Genomic DNA, 17,652 nt, shown 5'->3' on the forward strand with positions numbered 1-17,652 from the left:
GTTATGGTCTGCTGTGTTTTTAATGCCATTTTAAAGGATTTAGTTTATGTGTATGAATGTTTTACCTGCATATATGTATGTGTACCACATGCATGTCTGGTGCCTGAGGAGGTCAGAATGGAGTATCACATCTCCTGGAACGGGAGTTACAGATGGTTGTGAGCTACCGTGGGGGTGCTGGGAACTGAACCCAGGACCTCTATGAGAGAAACAAGTGCTCCTAATCCCTGAGCCATCTCTCCAGCCCCTTTATATGTTTTAAAAGGATTTGTGTGTTCGTGTGTGACTGTGCATGTGGGTATGTATATGTGAGTACAGGTGGAGACTGATATGAGTGCTGGGTGTCTGTCTCACTCGGGTTCCTGCAAGAGCAGAGTGCATGCTCTCACTGCTTAGTGAGCTCTTCAGCCCTGGCTTTAGATTATCGTAGGGCAAGCATCAGTATACTATTTACAGTTTTTATATTATTTGTTGTTACTGTATGTGTGTCTGTGGACAATGTATGTATATGTGCAGACATGGAGGCTTAGGGAGGTCAGAGGACATCTTTCTACAGTGGGTTCTCTCCTTCACCTGGGAACTTCCGGGCAGTGCTCCACTCTCTGTTTTCCATCCCCACATCGGATGCTGGGATTATGGACACAAGGCATTGCATCTGGCCTTTTGTGGACTGTGGATCAAACTCAGGTCATCAGGGTCATTCAACAAGCATGTTTACCCCCCCCCCCGCCCCGAGCCACTTGTAAGCCCTGGGGGATGTTTTGAAGGTAGTCTACATGTATCGAACATGCTTTTCTCTACTAAAAGAAGACATGGAAAGGGGCTGGCGGGGCTGGCAAGACGGCTCACCAGGCAAAGGTGCTTGCAGTACAAGCCTGATGACATGGGTTTGGTTCCTGGAACCCACATAAAGATGGAGGGAGATAGTTGACTCCACAAAGTTATCTTTTGACCCCATATATGTGCTGTGGCACTTGTGCTAACCGACCCTACCACACACAAATTTTGAAAAAGGAATACACACAAAAAGAATAAAATTAGGCCGGGCGTTAGTGGTGCAGGCCTTTAATCCCAGCACTCGGGAGGCAGAGCCAGGCGGATCTCTGTGAGTTTGAGGCCAGCTGGGCTACCAAGTGAGCTCCAGGAAAGGCGCAAAGCTACACAGAGAAACCCTGTCTCGAAAAACCAAAAAAAAAAAAAAAAAAAAAAAAGAATAAAATTAGGACATTACCACTACCACATCGGTGATCAGAGGCCCTGGGAGAAGAAATACAAATAGTCAAGGATAGTAAGACTCAGAGCAGTGGTTCTCAACCTCCCTAACGCTGCGACCCTTGAATACAATCCCTCATGTTGTGGTGACCCCAACCATAAAATCATTTTTGTTGCTACTTCATAACTGTAATTATGCTACTGTTGTGAACCATAATGTAAACATCCGTGTTTTCCAATAGTCCCAGGAGATCCCCGTGAAAGGGTCATTGGACCCCCTCAAAGGGGTCGAGACCCACAGGTTGATAAACACTGGCTTAGAATCTAGACCAGCACCTTGCTCTCTCCAGGTCTGTAACAGGTCACGGTCTATCTGCTACAATTGGCCCTAAGGTGTTTGGGACAAGAAGCTAGTGCTGTCATGTTTGGTGGCCTCTGGACTGGGTCTTCCTCAGATGCCTGTGGCAGACACTGTCCATTCACTTCCGTTTTCCTCTTAAAGACCACCCACTACTATCCACATCTCTCCCCCAGCTCAGTCCTCAGAGGTGGTGGTTTTGAGGGAGATTGCTAAATACAGGCATTTATTCAAATCTCCAGATAGATAATCTTCCAGGGGTTGATGAGAAGCAGGAGGCTCTTTATTTAATTGGGCAGCAGGTGGCAGTAGAGACCACATAATCTTCACAGTTCTAAGCCCTCTGTTTTTTACTAATAGCAGTCAAGTGAACCTCATGCTCCCAGAATGCCTTGTTCCCTTTCTTTCAGTTGCCCTGAGGTTGAACTTTAATCTTAGATCAGTTATACTGCCCAGGACCCTTCTGCTTGTTCACTGTTCCTGAAGAAGTCCTCCAAGATGTGATTTGGACACCTGTTAACTTACAGCTAGGTCCATGGAATGTCAGTTTCTTCTTTTAATTTCTGTAGGGGTTATTCCAAACCCTATTAACCCTTTCCTCCCCAGTGAAGTGTTCCTTATATATAAATGCCTTGTGTAGAGGATTGCACCACATGAAAGTAACTAATAAGGCCTAAGTCCCATGTGAGGTTTTACGAGAGGCAGAATGTGATGTGTAGACAGAGCTAAGAGTGTGGAAGCCAAGAAACTTGAGAGGCTAAGTCCCTTGGTGTTCACAGAAGTCTACAGGAGGAAAAGCATTCTTGTATTTCCTCAGACAAAACACAGAGGTTTAATATATTCTGTCTAGACATGGAGGTTGATGGAGTCTCTGACTTCTGGGAAGGACACAGATCTGAGGCATCTTTCTTCTGCATATGAACCTTTACTTCATCTCAGTATGGGTGTGATGTTCAGTGTACAAGTGAGAGGAAAGGAAGAATGAGAGGGTCTGCTCCTAGCTCAGCTTTGCCATGGGGAAGCAAGATACAGAACAGAATGGAAGATGGCCAGAACTGATGAGGTGGAGAGTTTGGGCTTTGAGTTTTCTTTTTTCATTTTTTCTGGTATGCATAGCTCCAGAGAGTAAGCCACCACTATCTGAGCAAGCAGGACTCAGTTGTACCCGAAAATATTATTCAAGCAGTTGGAAATTCCTTTCTCTTGGAGAGGAACTAGATGGGAAGAAAAATGTGGGGTTTCTTTCCCTCTATACACAGAAGAAAAGAAAAACCCATTCACAATGCTTCAACCTAAGGGTATGCAGTTAATATTCTGGACACTTTCTATCTCAAATTCCAAGGCATCCAGGGATTTGTAACCATGCCTTAAACAAGCCACACTTCCACATTTCATTGGCTTAAACTCTTCCTCCTGGAATTTATTACTTACCCATCTGTTGGACTCCTTAGAACCCAGCTCAGAACACTTTGTTCTTGGAAGCTTTCTTTTCCCTTTGAGGCAGAATTAGTAATCTTTCCCCCCATTAAAGTGAACTTCTGGACGAGAGGGACCATTTTGTTGTTCTGAGGTGCACATGTCTGATACTTAAAGCATTTGGTATTTAGATCTTAGGTGAACACTTTTTAAAGTTTTTCATTTGATGAGTGGATGGGTGATGGCTGTGGGGACTGCCTTGCCAAAGATGTCCATTTGGATTACTTACAGGATTTTATTCTTTTGAGATAGACTCTGAGCTCACCATCCTCAGATGTCTCAAGCCCCAGTGCTAGGATTACAGATTTATGCTACACCTGACTCTCAGACCGCATCTAATAGACACCGACCTTCTGAGACAAAGGGTCCAACACAGCCAGTGAATGTTGCACAAGAGCAATGGGGATCACACCCGAATGCCTTTCGTTTCAAAGCACTGAAAACCATCAATCTAAAACCAGGATTAGCTTAAGGCTGAGGGCTCTGAAGGGTGAATCTGTTCTCAGGCCTGCGTCTGGTTTGAGAAGGTCGTTGCACATCTCTCACCTGGGTATTGCAGTGTCACAGTTTCCCTTTATTTTCCACTTGAGCTAGTGTTTTACTATGTTGCCTAGAATAGACCCGAACTCCTAAAATCAATCCTCCGGGCTCAGCCTCCAGAGTACCTCTGAAAGCAATGCACTGTTACCCTTGGCTAGGGTTTCCTTTATTTAAAGATACTCCCAATGTGGTACTGGGCTGGGGTGTATCTGATAAGGGCGCCCAGCCACTGGATTTTTTTTTCTATTCTAACCCAGGACTGTCAAAAATGGAACGAAAAGGGAAGACACAAACTATCGTGGGCAATTTAAAAATCCAGGCCTCTGCCTCCCACCCACTCACGGCCCCAGTATTTCTGACGGCCTGGCGAGGACTGAACAGCAGGAGGCGCTAGAGTCTGCCTCCAGGAGGACTGAGAGGCTCCGAGCGCCGAAACCACCCCGGAGGAGCGCTTCCGGCGGGCGAGGGCCGAGCTCGCACTGCGCAGCCGCAGAGGGCGGGGCTGGCCTCAGCCCCGGAAGCCGGAAGCGCCGGTCGCTCCGGGGTCGCTGGCCCGAAGACCATGAGCGCGGCGGGTGGCGTTCGCCGCCGCGCGCGACTGTCACGCCTCGTGTCCTTCAGTGCGAGCCACCGGCTGCACAGGTGGGGTGTGGTCACGTGTGTCACCGCAAGTGCGGGATTTTTCCCGCTACGTCCCCGGGGGCGTGGCCACACGCGTGGGTTAGAGCCGATCTGGGGCGGGCGGAAGAGGAAATGGTGAAGGTGCGGAGCCGCACTACCGAGCCTCACCCGGGAGAGGGCGGTAGAGCTCTGATCCGGGAGGCTCCACCCTGGAGAGGTTCCCTCCCGGGGCTGCCCCAATCCAAAATCATGCAGCTGGCGGGCATCACACAGTACCCTGCACATCCTGAAGGCACAATGACAGGAGCATGAGCTACCGGGTGCAACACAAGGTGCCCCCCCCCTTTTTTTAATAGCGAGCAGCACGGTTGGGAATTGAATCCCAGATATCCAAGGCCGCACCTGAGAGTTGGTTTTGAAGGGAGCTTCGTTACTCACTAGAAGGTCTGCTCTCTGAACCATTTCCTCAGTCTGTGAGATGAGAACATCATTTCCAACAGCATCCACCCACTTCTTACCGAACAAGGCTTTGTCCCATGCTAGGAGACTGGAGTATTATAGGAAACACCACATACTTGTCACTGTCCCGTGTGTGGAATCAAAAATGTTTTGTACATTGAGAGAATTTTCTGCAAAAGCCTTGTGACCTGTAGTGTTCTCTTAAGATGAGCAATAGGAGAACGTAAATGCCTAAGAAAGATCTTAAAGAATTTAAATTGAAATTTAAAAAATTGTGTTTGTGTGTGCTTGTGTGTTATGCGCATAGCTTTTATGAAGGAGCTCATGGAAGCCAAAAGAGGGCATGATTCCTTGGAACTGGAGTTGCAGGCTATTATGAGCCATCATGTGGGTGCTGGGAGCTGAACCTTGGTCCCCTGCAATAGCAATAAGAGCTCTTAACTGTTAAACTGTCTCTCCAGCCCCTGAAAGGGAATTTTATAATGGGAAGCTTAAACATCAGGTTAGTAAGGATGCAGAAGATAAGGAGTTGCCTGAGTTGGTATAGCTACACAAATCCATTGAGAAAATTGTTTCCTGTCTGGAACGACAGCTATTTGTAGTAATTTTAAAGTTTCACCTAGTTTGAGTGGCCCTGAACATACTGGTAAAGTCCCCACCAGGCAATAGTTGAGGCAGAGAAGAGCAAGTTCATTAAAAGAGGAGCCTGAGGTTGTTGTTTTTTCAGGAGAAGTGAGGTTTTTAAGCCGCTGGGGGACAAGTATCTCTTGTGCTTATCATTGCTCCTCACTTTGTTCTGCTGGTGTCCCATAGCCAACACTCACGGTTTGTAGAATTGAAAATTGCAGGCGGCATGTAACTCAGAGTGCCTGACTAGCATGCACCCAGGGCTCCATCCCCAGTCCTGCATAGGTCAGTGTGGTACCAGATCCCAGCACTGGTGAGGCAGAGGCAAGAGGATCAAAAGTTCAGTCATGCTAAGCTACGTGGTGATTTTGAGGCCAGCCTGGGATACAGGAGACCTTGCCAAAAGAGAACAAGTGCTGACTGTGAGCGGATTTAGTGGCTTGAAATTAAGGTTTTTGGTCATTTTATGAGGTACTGTAGTTAATTAGGGAGTGTACATTGGTTCTTGATGGAAATGTGGCTAATGAAATGCAAGTGATCTTTGGCTCGGTCTGGGAGGGAGGGACTGGACCTGGCTGGACTGAGTCTACCAGGTCGATCCTGGTCCTCGGGGGAGACCTTGATCTGGAGGAGGTGGGAATGGGGGGTGGGGTGGGGGGAGGGGGGCGAGAGTGGGAGAACAGGGGAATCTGTGGCTATTATGTTGAACTAAATGATGTTGTAAAATAAATTTACTAAAAAAAAAATAAAAATAAATAAATTAAAAAAAGAAATGCAAGTGATCTATTCTGCTGATCATGTAAAGTAAAATTAAGTTGTAGATTTCAAAATCAAGAGCAAAACTACCGGAGGAATCTGGATGTCTTGCCGTCTCACACTGAGTTCATCTGGTTTTCTGTTGGCAGCCCCTCTCTGAGTGATGAAGAGAACTTGACAGTGTTCGGGAAGTGCAACAATCCCAATGGCCATGGACACAACTATAAAGGTGAGGGAAGAACACTGTCAGTAAGAGTGAAGTGTGTGTGGTGTAAGCACAGGGTCTGGCTGAGAGGCCCGTGCACAGTGGCGGTGCTCCGAGCCCTCCAGTAGACACCCAAGACAAAGAGCTATTGTCTTGGTTGGGTAAGTGTTGTAGTTTGCCTCACAACTGTCTATTCTGTTAAAGATAGTAGAAAGTAACAAGAGCAACAAAGATGACTTAAAGCATTTTCTTTGACAGTTGAATGCATAGTAAAACTTTTAATTAGGTTGGGCTGAAACCAATGTTAAAATTTGGTTATAATCAGTGTTTGAGGAGACAGATCTGTTTAACCTGATTTAATGCCATACTATGTATATAGGGATTGAAACATCAAATAGTACCCCTTTATATGTAGACTTTTCTATATTTTTATGTATCAGTTAAAATTTAAAATTAAAAAAAAACTTAATAGCAAAATAGAAAATATTTTTTTTTATTTTGAGTAAATAATGGCCAGTGAAAAGGGTCTGTTGCTTAGGGATGTATTGTATGGCAGAAAGGTAGTTTATATTTAAAACTCCGCTGGCAGTATTTTAAGAAAGTAGTTGTGGAAGGAAAAGGGACATTATTCTTTGAGACATACCTGGTGCCTCAAAGCATGCTACATAAGCCTACAATGTAGTAGTAGTAGTAGTAGTAGTGTGTGTATGTATGTGTATGTGAGGTAGGGCTACATAAAGCTTCAGGAGATCCGAATTTCTGGTTTAGTTCCTGACTCTTTTCTGAGATGCCTCCCAGACTCAGTGTACTTACTCACCGTGGAGTGTCCAGTAGGGTTTGTGTGGAATGGGAAAATACAAAAGTATAAAGTCATTCCGTTACAACGGTGCTGACCAAGTTTTCAAATGCTTCGTGGGAACACCTGCTGTTTTCCAGCAAAGCATTTTTGTGAGCTGAGTACACGTTCTTGAAAGTAAAAGATGAGTATTTTTGTCTGCGGAGGGATTGGGTCAGTTTGGGACAGAGCTGGACATGCATGTGCATTTTCCACTTTTCAGGAAGACACTGAGTAACATCTCCGTCCTCTCAAGGACATCAGCCTTATCAGTAGAATCCACACCTTTTTGAATTTGGCTCATTTCCTCTGCTCAGCCAAAGCTCCTGCCAAGGTCCTCTGGACTGAGTCTTACATTGATTGATAAGAAGATTTTAACTAAAAGAATAGATATTGGGAGAAAAATTGACGTATAGCCTTGGGGGCCAGAGAGCTAACAATTTTGCTAACTTGTGCTTATATGCGGATCTGTTGAAAGTCATACTTGTTTCTGTTGGTGTTTTTGTTTTCTTTCCCATAGTTGTGGTGACAGTACACGGAGAGGTACGTGCTGGAAATGTGTGTGGAGTTGTTCAGATTCTGGGCCATCTTCCAGACACTGGTGAAATCTGTGTTGAAAGCTTGTGTTTCAGTTGCTTCAATCCTGGCCTGTCTGTGTGGTGAGCTGCTGCCGTGCCAGGCCTCTGTTACATATGGATGGGCGGAAGATCCATCCAGTGACAGGTGCTGGAAGTCCATGCTTCTGCACTGAGAACAATAAGTGTCCCTAGGATAAAGGAAAACATGGGCACAAGCTGCATGTTGTACAGCCTTTAATAACTTGTAAAGTTATTTTACTTTTGAGACAGGATCTCATGTAGCCTACTAGGCTGGACTTGAACTTCTTGTGTATCCAAGAAAGGCTCTGAACTCCAGATCCTCCTGATTCTGTTTCCTAAGTGCTGAGATTACAGGCATGAGCCACCCATCCAGCTCTGTGAAAGTGTAAATGTGGAGAGCCTACTAGAATGATAGACACCCTTTTTTCTTCCTTAGATTGATCCTGTTACAGGAATGGTTATGAATTTGACTGACCTCAAAGAATACATGGAGGTAATGTCATATTAGGTGCTTATTATGTGATATCCCCTAAGTATAATTTTTAGTACTCTGTTTGCCTTATCCATTGAGATGCCATGACTTTATGAGTTGGGGTAGGTGGGGGAATGGAGAAAGTTTGTAGCAACTGGTCTTCTAAAGTCTTCTTACTAGAAAGTAATCACAGTTGTATTGAGGTGATGGGGAGAAATGTCACATGCTCATCTCCTTGTTGTTGGGGGTTTTTGCTCTTTTGGGGGGCCCACCACCCAGCTCCCAAATAAATCACATATGGAGGCTTATTCTTAATTATAAATACCTGGCCTTAGCTTGGCTTGTTTCTTGCCAGCTTTCCTTAACTTAAATTATCCCATTTACCTTTTGCTTCCTGGCTTTTTTCCCCCTTCTCTTACTTCTGTAAATCTTACTCTTATCCACAGAGACTGAGAGATCCACCTGCCTCTGCCTCTTGAGTGCTGGGATTTATTGCGTGTGCCACCATGCTCCCTCCCCATTTTTTTTAAGATTTATTTTTAATTATGTGAACCAATTTTTTTAAAGCTTAAGTATTGGAAATACAGAATTGAATGAAGGAGTCCTAGCATAAATATACAAGTGCAGGTGACTATATAGAGGCTGGAAGCCTCGGATCTCTGTAAGATGAAGTGACAGGTGGTTATGAGCTGTCCCCTGTGGGTTCTGGGAACCCAACTTGGATCTTCTGAAAGAGCATCAGGGGCTCTTCTCCATCTTGAGCCATTTCTGCAGCCCCAAGACTACACTTACTTAACAACTGTGACTTGATGCTGAGTTACCGAGGCAGTTCATGATAGAGATAACACATCAGCATGTACTCAATTCATGATAGAGATAACACATCAGAATGTACTCAATTCATGATATAGATAATACATCAGAATATACTCAATTTATAATAGAGATAACAATCAGATTGTATTCAGTAAAAAGCTTCTTGATTGTTTTATCGTAAATTCTTGTGTTGCAAGAGATTTTAGAGATTATTTATTCCAGTTTCTTCATTCTGTAAATTAAAACTGAGGATTGCTGGACAGTTAACTCCATTGCCCCAGGTTATGTGGTCTTTCTTGGTCACAAAGTGGAGACTTTTTTCACCCAGTTGTTTCCATTATCCCACCATTTCAAGCTGCTTGTTTAGTTCTTCATTTCAGCTTACTTTTGTTCTCAAGGTTGACAGAATGTTTTGTAAAACAATGTTACTAATAATTACTTTCTCATATTGTTCATATATTCAACAAATTCGTTTCTTTGCATCATTTTTTAAAAGCTAATTACTGGAAATAAAAAGATGAATGAATGAGACATATACATTACCTTTCCTAGGAGGTAAAGAATAGTAAGTAGTCAAAAATTATTGAGTAAGGGAATAATGGGATGAATGAATGAATGAGTGAATGAATAAATAGCTCTGTGCCTATTAATTTAGAGGATTTCTAAAGATGGGGCTTTGCGTTTACAGGGGCACAGAACATATATATGCGGTACTGTGTGCTATGAGACAACAGTGTGAGACGCCTCAGCAGTCAAGGATTGAACACTTAGGGAGCTCTTGGGGTTTTCTTCCTCCTTTGGTTACCTAAATTATTATCCCACCAGAAAAAGTGGCTTCCTGTGGCCATAGAGTGAAGTTAGAGTCCTGTAGAAATGGAGAAGTTGGGGCCAGAACTGAGATCCAAGATAGAGCAAAGATATTTATTTTCTTGGTATTCACATCTCTTCATTTGACTTATTTTTAAAAATTAATTAGTTTAGGAGTTGACGTAGGACTCACTCTTTTTCTTTTTTTTGGCTTTTCGAGACAGGGTTTCTCTGTGTAGTTTTGGTGCCTGTCCTGGATCTCACTCTGTAGACCAGGCTGGCCTCGAACTCACAGAGATCCGCCTGCTTCTGCCTCCCGAGTGCTGGGATTAAAGGTGCGTGCCACCGCCACCTGGCAGGACTCACTCTTTTTATGATTCCAGTTCTGCTGAAGAAAACCAGTTATTAGTGTACCTTCTGAAATAGGACCAGGTAGAAAATGAGTTTGTGTCACACATGCTTAAATTTTTGTACAAGAGCTAATGGTAAAAATTTAGAAAGAATAAGGCAGTTACAATCTTTGCCAATGACATAAGAAGAAACATTATGTTAATATATGTAAACATCAGGAAGTGATAATCCCCATCTTTATTTTTTCTCTGAGACAGAAGGTCACTGTTAAATTATTCTTCAGGGCAGAAATTTAGAAATGTCCATCATTTTAGGCCCTGTCTTAATGACACAGGGCACTATTCTCTAGGTGACACCGTGCTGTGGAAAAGTGTTTCTAGTACTTTTAGACAGAATTCAGAAGTGCTAAACTGAACTGTGAATCACAGTGGCTCTGTTTCTAGGAAGTTCCAGGAACACTCTGTTTTTGTGGTTCCTTCCCTCTGCATCAGGAGCCAGGATACATACATAGTCATTACAGAGAACTAGGCCTAACTTTGTTTCACAGCCCAGTAAGACTGCGCCCCGGTGTCGGGTCTTAGCTAAATGAGAGGGGGGTGCTCAGAGACTTGGGGGAAGGAACCCTTTCGTGCTTGAGTCCTAAACAAGCGTGGGCTGTTCCCTCTTCTCCGTCTGCAGGAGGCCATCATGAAGCCCCTCGATCACAGGAACCTGGATCTGGATGTGCCGTACTTTGCAGATGTTGTAAGGTGTGTGTCACTGTCTCGTGTTGAGCAGTAGAAATGAAACAAATTAACATTTGATGTGATTATTGTGGTATTTCTAAACTACTGATGTAACCATAGACGTTACTGGAATTCTGTTTTCTCTGTATATTAAAATGACTTTTTTTTCATTATTTGTATTTTGAACTTCTTTCCTTTGTTTTCTTCAGCACAACAGAAAATGTAGCTGTCTACATCTGGGAAAACCTCCAGAAACTTCTTCCTGCAGGAGTTCTTTATAAAGTAAAAGTGTATGAAACTGACAACAACATTGTCGTGTATAAAGGAGACTAGATTTTAGGGTTAAATTATAGGAAGGCTGATTGCTTTTCATAATTAAAAAGCCCTTTGTCCTTTAGAATATCCAGCAGTCATCACATACTTGTGTCTCCACGTTGTATTCTAGAATGCTGAGAGTTAAAAATAATTGTAAGGTCCATATTTAAGTGTATTTAAAAATCAGACTTTTAGTATGTCCTGAATATATATTTGGTGAGGGAACAGGGAAGAGCTGAGGACTGGTGCCCGCCCCCCCCCCCCCCCCCCCCGCCCAGGGCCTCACACATGCCAAGCATGTTGAGTTGCATTCCAGTCCTCTCAGTGCCATTTAGAGTATCTTCTGTCTAGAGATTAAATATTATTTCATACTCAGCAAAATGTTTTGGTGTGGAATTATTTAAAAGCAAAATAAATCCATTTTCCTTGTGTGTATTCTCTGTTATCTCATTTTTAGCATTTGTTTTTTTTCTTGGTATAATATAAATAGTAAAAATGTTTGTGCAATTTGTAATATATGAACCTTGGGGGAAAAACTTAGAGGGCACAGTCTAGAGACTCTATTTCTTTGTAAAGATTTAGTTATTTTTAGTTGTGTGTGATGGTATACAGAGTTTATTTTTCATGATATATATATATATATATATATATATATATAGTTTATTTTGGTGTCATGGCCCATTTGCAATTTTATTTGTTGAGTGATTTTAAACAAATAACTCAATTTTTTTCAATTTAAACTTCTTATCAGTAAAATTAGAAAAATGCCTACCTTACATGGTATTTATAGGACTTGAAAGACAAAGTACCTTTTGAAGTAATAGCAGTAATCCTGCCTTTCTAGTATTCAATACAAAATATTACACATGAATAAAATTTTTGACAACTAAAATACTAAAATTTAACCAAGTGGGCACTGCATTGTCAAAATTTATAATAAAAGTCCTTATTTACTCCTCATGGCTCTGTTTTTCTACAGGTGCCTCTGGAATCATAATGAGTGCATAAGCCTTCTCAATATTCACTAGGTGGCAATGTTCTGAGAAGCCAGTGTGTACTAGTTGTGATGTGAAGAGAAATACAAAGCCCTATACTTAAGAAGTTTAGAATACAAACCGGACACAAGGTAACAGCTATTTGTACAAAGCAAGCAAATTCATTCTTGAGAATTCAGTCATGATGAAAAGATAGTGAAGAACATCAAGTAGTTCAGCTTACATGGGAAAATTCAGTGATCAGAGCAAGTGGGATCAGTCAGGAGAAGTGTGCATAGGAAATGCTTTATTGAGTAGCATAGCTCTTTGTGTTGACTGTTTTTAACAAGGTTTAAAACATGTGGTTACTATGCATTCTTCTAAGTTAAAAGTATGCAGGTGTTCATGACATCTGGAATTCCAGACAAATAGAAATAAGTAGTTTACTGATATCAATGGTGTATTTGATCTGTTGTTCCACAGTAGCAGCTCACATTTCAGTAAACTGAGACTATGGTGGATAATGCATGTAAAGGTAGCATTTCCATCAGTCTTGGTATATACCATCAGTATATGCATCATTCTTTGCCTCATATGATTTATGTGTCCAGTTTTCACTGAAGAAACTTGTACCTTTAGCATAACTAGAAGTAATAAAGGGCACTCAGTCTATTAAGAAATTTAATCTCTAGGGGATGGAGAGGTAGCTCAGAGGTTAAGAGCATCTGTTGCTCTTCCAGAGGACTGGAGTTTGATTCCCAGCATCTACATCAGATGACCCCAGCATCTACATCAGGTGGCTTGCAGCAGCCTGTAACCCCAGCACCATGGAATCCCATGCCTCCTTTTGGTCTCCATGGGCATCTACACTCATGTTGTCAGGCTTTGAACCAAGTGCTTTTACCTATTTAGAGGTCTTGTTGGCCCAAAGATAACATTTGCTTATTCTGCATTAAAATATGTTTGTCTGCATATGAGTGAGTGAATTAGTGAATGTTCATTGAAAAAAACCAAAGATACTATATTGTATACTGGTGGCTTGTTTTTCCATGGGGAGCCAGAGTGACCCAAGATTTTCTCAGGCTCTGATGAAAGGACAAAGGGAACTTTAGTCCCATGTCCTTGTTTAGGAATGGACTTGAGAAGGCCATGCTAGTGCTGGAGAGATGGCTCAGCCATTACAGAGGCTAGACTCACAACCAAAAAGATAGGAACCTACATAGCTCAGTTGGTAGAGCATAAGATTGAATTTCAGGGTCATGGATTCGAGCCCCATGTTTGGCTCCTCTTGACCCAAACCAGCAGGAATATGGACCCTGAACATTGAGGAGTTGAGTGGGAGGACCGGAGATGAGAAATGAAGATGAGAAATAAGACAAAAGCAATAGCTGGAGGAGGAGGGCTTGTGTAAGTTGACTTATGCCAAGCAAGTTTATTAAGAAGTGCAGCATCATCTGCACTATTTGCAGAGGGGAAATGGCTAAGGGCAGCAAAGAGACAGTGGTGGCAAAGAGAATATGGGATACCTCAGATGTAGCTGCCTAAGGACTGATAACCACAGCCGAGGGGCAAAAGTCAGGTCCCCAGAAGCCACAACCTTGATTCTTTCAAGGCATTAGCTCCAGTCCTACCCAGCCCTAGACTGGCCTTGCCAAGTCCACTCCTGGACAAGGACATGGAACTGAAGCTCCTTTGTCTTTTCATTGGGGCCTTTGAGAAAGTCCTGGGTCAGTCTGGCTCCCGACATTTCTCTCTCTTTCAAAGGCAATGCCAAACTTACATTGTAATTACTGCTTTTGTTGTTTCTGGTGGGAATTGTGTGTGAAGCAAAGCCTTTCTTCTAAGTAACATATCCAGTAAATAGCATTCAGTGATTTCTTGTTGTTGTTAAATAGATAAATGAATGGTAAATTATTAACCATTGAAATTTTACCACATTTGGCATGTATTTTTAGATTTGATTAACTAGAACATTTTGGGACTCAAATGCTGGTCCCAAAGTCATTACTATTTAGAGTTACACTCATCTCTAGGTTTAGTTCTTTTACCTGTAAATGGAATCCTTAGACTAGATGCTTTCTGAAGTTTGTTCCTCCTCTTCCTCCTCTTTTCCTCCTCCTCCTTCTCCTCCTCCTTTCTCCCTGTCTCCCCCAGCTCTTCCCAGACCCCTCTGCAGCTTTGCACCACCCCCTGCCCCTTTCAAGACCAATTTATGTTGCCCAAATACTCTTGGATGTGTCGTCTCCCACCAGAGCAGAGTTGACTTACCTGGGGCTAGTCTCTTAGAGAAAACTGTCTCTCCCTCTGCTGGCAACTAACAATTGCCAATAGCTCTACAGTTAGTTGTAGGATTGTGTGCCCACTCCTCTCTCCATGCTGGGATTCGGTCTGGCTTGGACTCGCACAAGGTTTGTGCATGCTGTTGCAATTGATGTGAGCTCACGTGCAGCTGTCCTGATGTATCCAGAAGACTGTTTCCTTATGGTCATCTACTACCTCTGGCTCTTACATTCTTTCTACTTCCTCTTCTGCAATAACCCTCAAGCCGTGTGTGTGTGTGTGTGTGTGTGTGTGTGTGTGTGTGTGTATGTGTACTCGAGTACATGTATGTTATATATGTTCCCTTTAGGGCTGAACATTTTGCAGTCTCTTATTCTCTGTACGTTAGCCAGTTGTGTGTCTTTGTACTGTAATCACCATGTACTGTAAATAGAAGCTTCTAATATGAAGGTTGAGAGATGCAATGATTTATGGGTATAACAATAAGTCATTAGTAAAGTTTAAGACTGTCTGTTTAGCAGACTAATAGTAGTAGGTTCTCTCCTAGGGCCTATGACCTGTCTAACCATAGCCTGATAATGGTGCCAGGTATGAGTTTCATCTTGTGGAGCAGGACTTAATCCAGTTGGAAAGTGGTTGGTTATTGTCTTAGTCAGCGTTCTATTGCTGTGAAGAGAAATCATGACCAAGGCAACACTTATAAAAGAGAGCGTTAATTGGGGGCTTGCTTCTGTTTCAGAGGGCTGGTCCATGATCATCATGGCGAGGAACATGGTGCCAGGGGACTGAGAGCTCTACATCCTGATCTGCAGGCAGAAGACACACACATACTCACAGAGAGAGAGAGACAGAGACAGAGACAGAGACAGAGAGACAGAGACAGAAACAGAAAAAGAGAGAAAGACAGAGACTGGGCTTGGCATGGGCTTTTGAAACCTCACCCCTTTAAAAGATAATCAGGTTAAAAGATAAACCCCTTTAAAACCTCACCTTTAAAAGATAATCAGGTTAAAAGATAAACCCCTTTAAAACCTCATCTTTAAAAGATAATCAGGTGACAGGGAAGCAAAAACCTTTGTAAAGCAATGGTTGGAATCTAGCCATGGAACAGCAGGTATCTGTAATTGTGGTGGTGGCAGGGGATACAGATGGGGAGGGGAATTGAACCGACACCGTGCTGTGCCTTCTGTGGTGCCGGGTATTTTCCTAGATGGTTTTATTGCTGGGTTTAAGACCTTATTTCAAAAATGAAAATTGAAAAGAGTGACAGGGTCTCCCTGTGTAGTCAAGAATGACCTTGAATTCTAGATCCTCTCGCCTCTACCTCCCAAGTGTTGGGAGAACAGGCACGTGACTGTACCTGGTCTAGGTGCTTTGTATTATTTCATCCTTACAACCACCCTGTTGGGTTAGCATAATCATTATCTACTGTTTCGTAACAAGTAACATAGTGTACACATGACTCAACACAGCACACTGCTGTTATCTCAGTTTCGGTGGACCAGCAAGCTTGGGACTGCTGGTTCCGGCTTGCGTACAAGGCATCTCAGGACTACCTCAAGGCCTGACCAGGAAGGATCTTCTTCCCAACTCACTTGGGCTGAACCCCCTTCTCAGGGTGGTTAACTTAGACCCCAGGCTCTCCCTCTTTTGAAGCATTTCTACCATGATGGCTGCTTCCTCGGAGTGAACAACAGAGACCATCAACAAACCCAGAGTCACCATTGTGTGTCTCTCACACCTATTTCTATATTTTATTCTTTAGAAGCAGATCACCTGGTCTAACCTACACTCGAAGGAATTGCACATGATCGCTAGTGTGCAAAGTATCCCACAGAGATAGCTAGAGATGAGGTTGGAAAGGTAGTCAGGGACTGTGGATTCTGATTTTCTGGACACCAGGGAGTAAAGCACATTTCCTTTTTAGGAGTCTCAGGGCAATGTTTGTTTATAGAGGGGATCGTGGGGGTTTGGAAATAGAAAATTCTTGAAAGTACAGTTCTCGGAAATAAAAACAGAGTTGTTTTATTTTAAGTTTGGGCATGGTGGCACATGCCTTTAATCTCAACACTTGGGTGGGCAGAGGCAGGTGGATCTCTGAGTTCAAGGCTAGCCTGGTCTACAGAGTGAGTTCCAGGACAATCAGAGCTACACAGAGAAACCCTGTCTTGGGGTGGGAGTGGGGGTGATTCAAACAAACAAACAAACCAACAAACCAACAAACCCTCTAAGGTGAGAAATTGAGAAAAAGTAATCATTGTATCTTGGATTTGTTTGTTTGGTGTGTGTGTGTACACTCAAGTCCTGTGGAAGCCAGAAGCCAACCTCAAGTGTTGTTTCTGAGACAGGTCTCTCGCTGACTGGGACTTGCCAAGTAGGTAGGCCTGTGATCCCCAGGGACCTGCCTGCCTTTCCTCCTTGGTGCTGGAATTACAAAGGTGTTCCACCACGCCTGACCCTTTGCTGTGCGGGCTCTGGGTTGGGTCTTCATGCTTGTGTGGCAAGTGCCTTAGGGACTAAGCTATTTTTCCACACCACCCCAACCCTCCCCCACCTTTTGAGACGGGGTCTTTCTGTGTAGCCCAGACTGGTCTCAAACTCCCGGCATCCTCCTGAGTGCTGAGGCTTGTTACTTTATCTTGTGAGCGGAATGAATAGGCCGAGCCATCGTTTGCATTGCTTTGTAGCAACCACCAATGATTTATGAAAAAGGCCAGACAGGGTTGGGCATGGTGGCCCGTGCCTTTAACCCCAGTACTTGAGAGGTAAAGCCAGGCAGATCTTTAGAGAGACCCTGTCTCAAACAGCCAAACAAACAAACATAAACAAACAAACAAATAAATAGACAAGATCAGATGGGTCTTGACTAGTGATGTACATGTGGCCACCAGTATTTGGTCTCTTGGATTTTCAAACTCTTAGATTTTAAATTCCTCCTGGAATGGAAAGCACCTTGGAAACAGACTGTGCTCAGTTTGCTGTTGTTATAACAGGTATTTCTAGCCTCCCTTTCACACAGAAGAACCACTGTTAGTGTTCCGTTCTAGGAAGTACAGTTTTGGAGAATGTTCCAGACAAGCAGGGTTCAAGTCTCCGTGTGGCTCCAGGGAGAACTGTTAGTACGCAGAGAGGTGCAAGGGGGCTCGTGCACAGGAAAACAGTCAGAGCGGTGTTGGGGCAGGTTTCTGCTCCCTTTACATGTCTTAGGTATGCACAGATAAGAG

At 43.3% G+C, this 17,652-nt stretch overlaps 1 protein-coding gene across 3 annotated transcripts; it reads left to right on the plus strand.

Moving 5' to 3' along the window:
• Positions 1 to 4,089: 4,089 nt before the first annotated feature.
• On the plus strand, positions 4,090 to 11,437 carry Pts (6-pyruvoyltetrahydropterin synthase). 3 transcript variants are annotated; one of them, XM_028864892.2, is made up of 6 exons: positions 4,090 to 4,228; positions 6,199 to 6,278; positions 7,610 to 7,632; positions 8,125 to 8,181; positions 10,813 to 10,883; positions 11,069 to 11,437. In XM_028864892.2, the coding sequence occupies exons 1-6, from the start codon at positions 4,149 to 4,151 to the stop codon at positions 11,190 to 11,192; spliced, it is 435 nt and encodes a 144-aa protein (XP_028720725.1). In that variant the 5' UTR covers positions 4,090 to 4,148; the 3' UTR covers positions 11,193 to 11,437. The 3 variants fall into 3 exon arrangements, with proteins under 3 accessions (XP_028720725.1, XP_028720726.1, XP_037063401.1); XM_028864893.2 differs by lacking the exons at positions 4,090 to 4,228; positions 7,610 to 7,632 and adding an exon at positions 4,412 to 4,539; XM_037207506.1 differs by lacking the exons at positions 4,090 to 4,228; positions 6,199 to 6,278; positions 7,610 to 7,632 and adding an exon at positions 7,644 to 7,748.
• The last annotated feature ends 6,215 nt before the right edge of the window (positions 11,438 to 17,652 follow it).

This window comes from Peromyscus leucopus, chromosome 7 (genome assembly GCF_004664715.2).
Source record: "Peromyscus leucopus breed LL Stock chromosome 7, UCI_PerLeu_2.1, whole genome shotgun sequence".
NCBI classification, from domain to species: domain Eukaryota; kingdom Metazoa; phylum Chordata; class Mammalia; order Rodentia; family Cricetidae; genus Peromyscus; species Peromyscus leucopus.

Coding starts and splice junctions, on each gene's coding strand:
- Pts (XM_028864892.2), top strand. CDS start 4,149: ATGAGCGCGGCGGGTGGCGTTCGCCGCCGCGCGCGACTGTCACGCCTC. Junction 4,229..6,198: donor GCGAGCCACCGGCTGCACAG/GTGGGGTGTGGT, acceptor TTCTGTTGGCAG/CCCCTCTCTGAGTGATGAAG. Junction 10,884..11,068: donor TACTTTGCAGATGTTGTAAG/GTGTGTGTCACT, acceptor TGTTTTCTTCAG/CACAACAGAAAATGTAGCTG.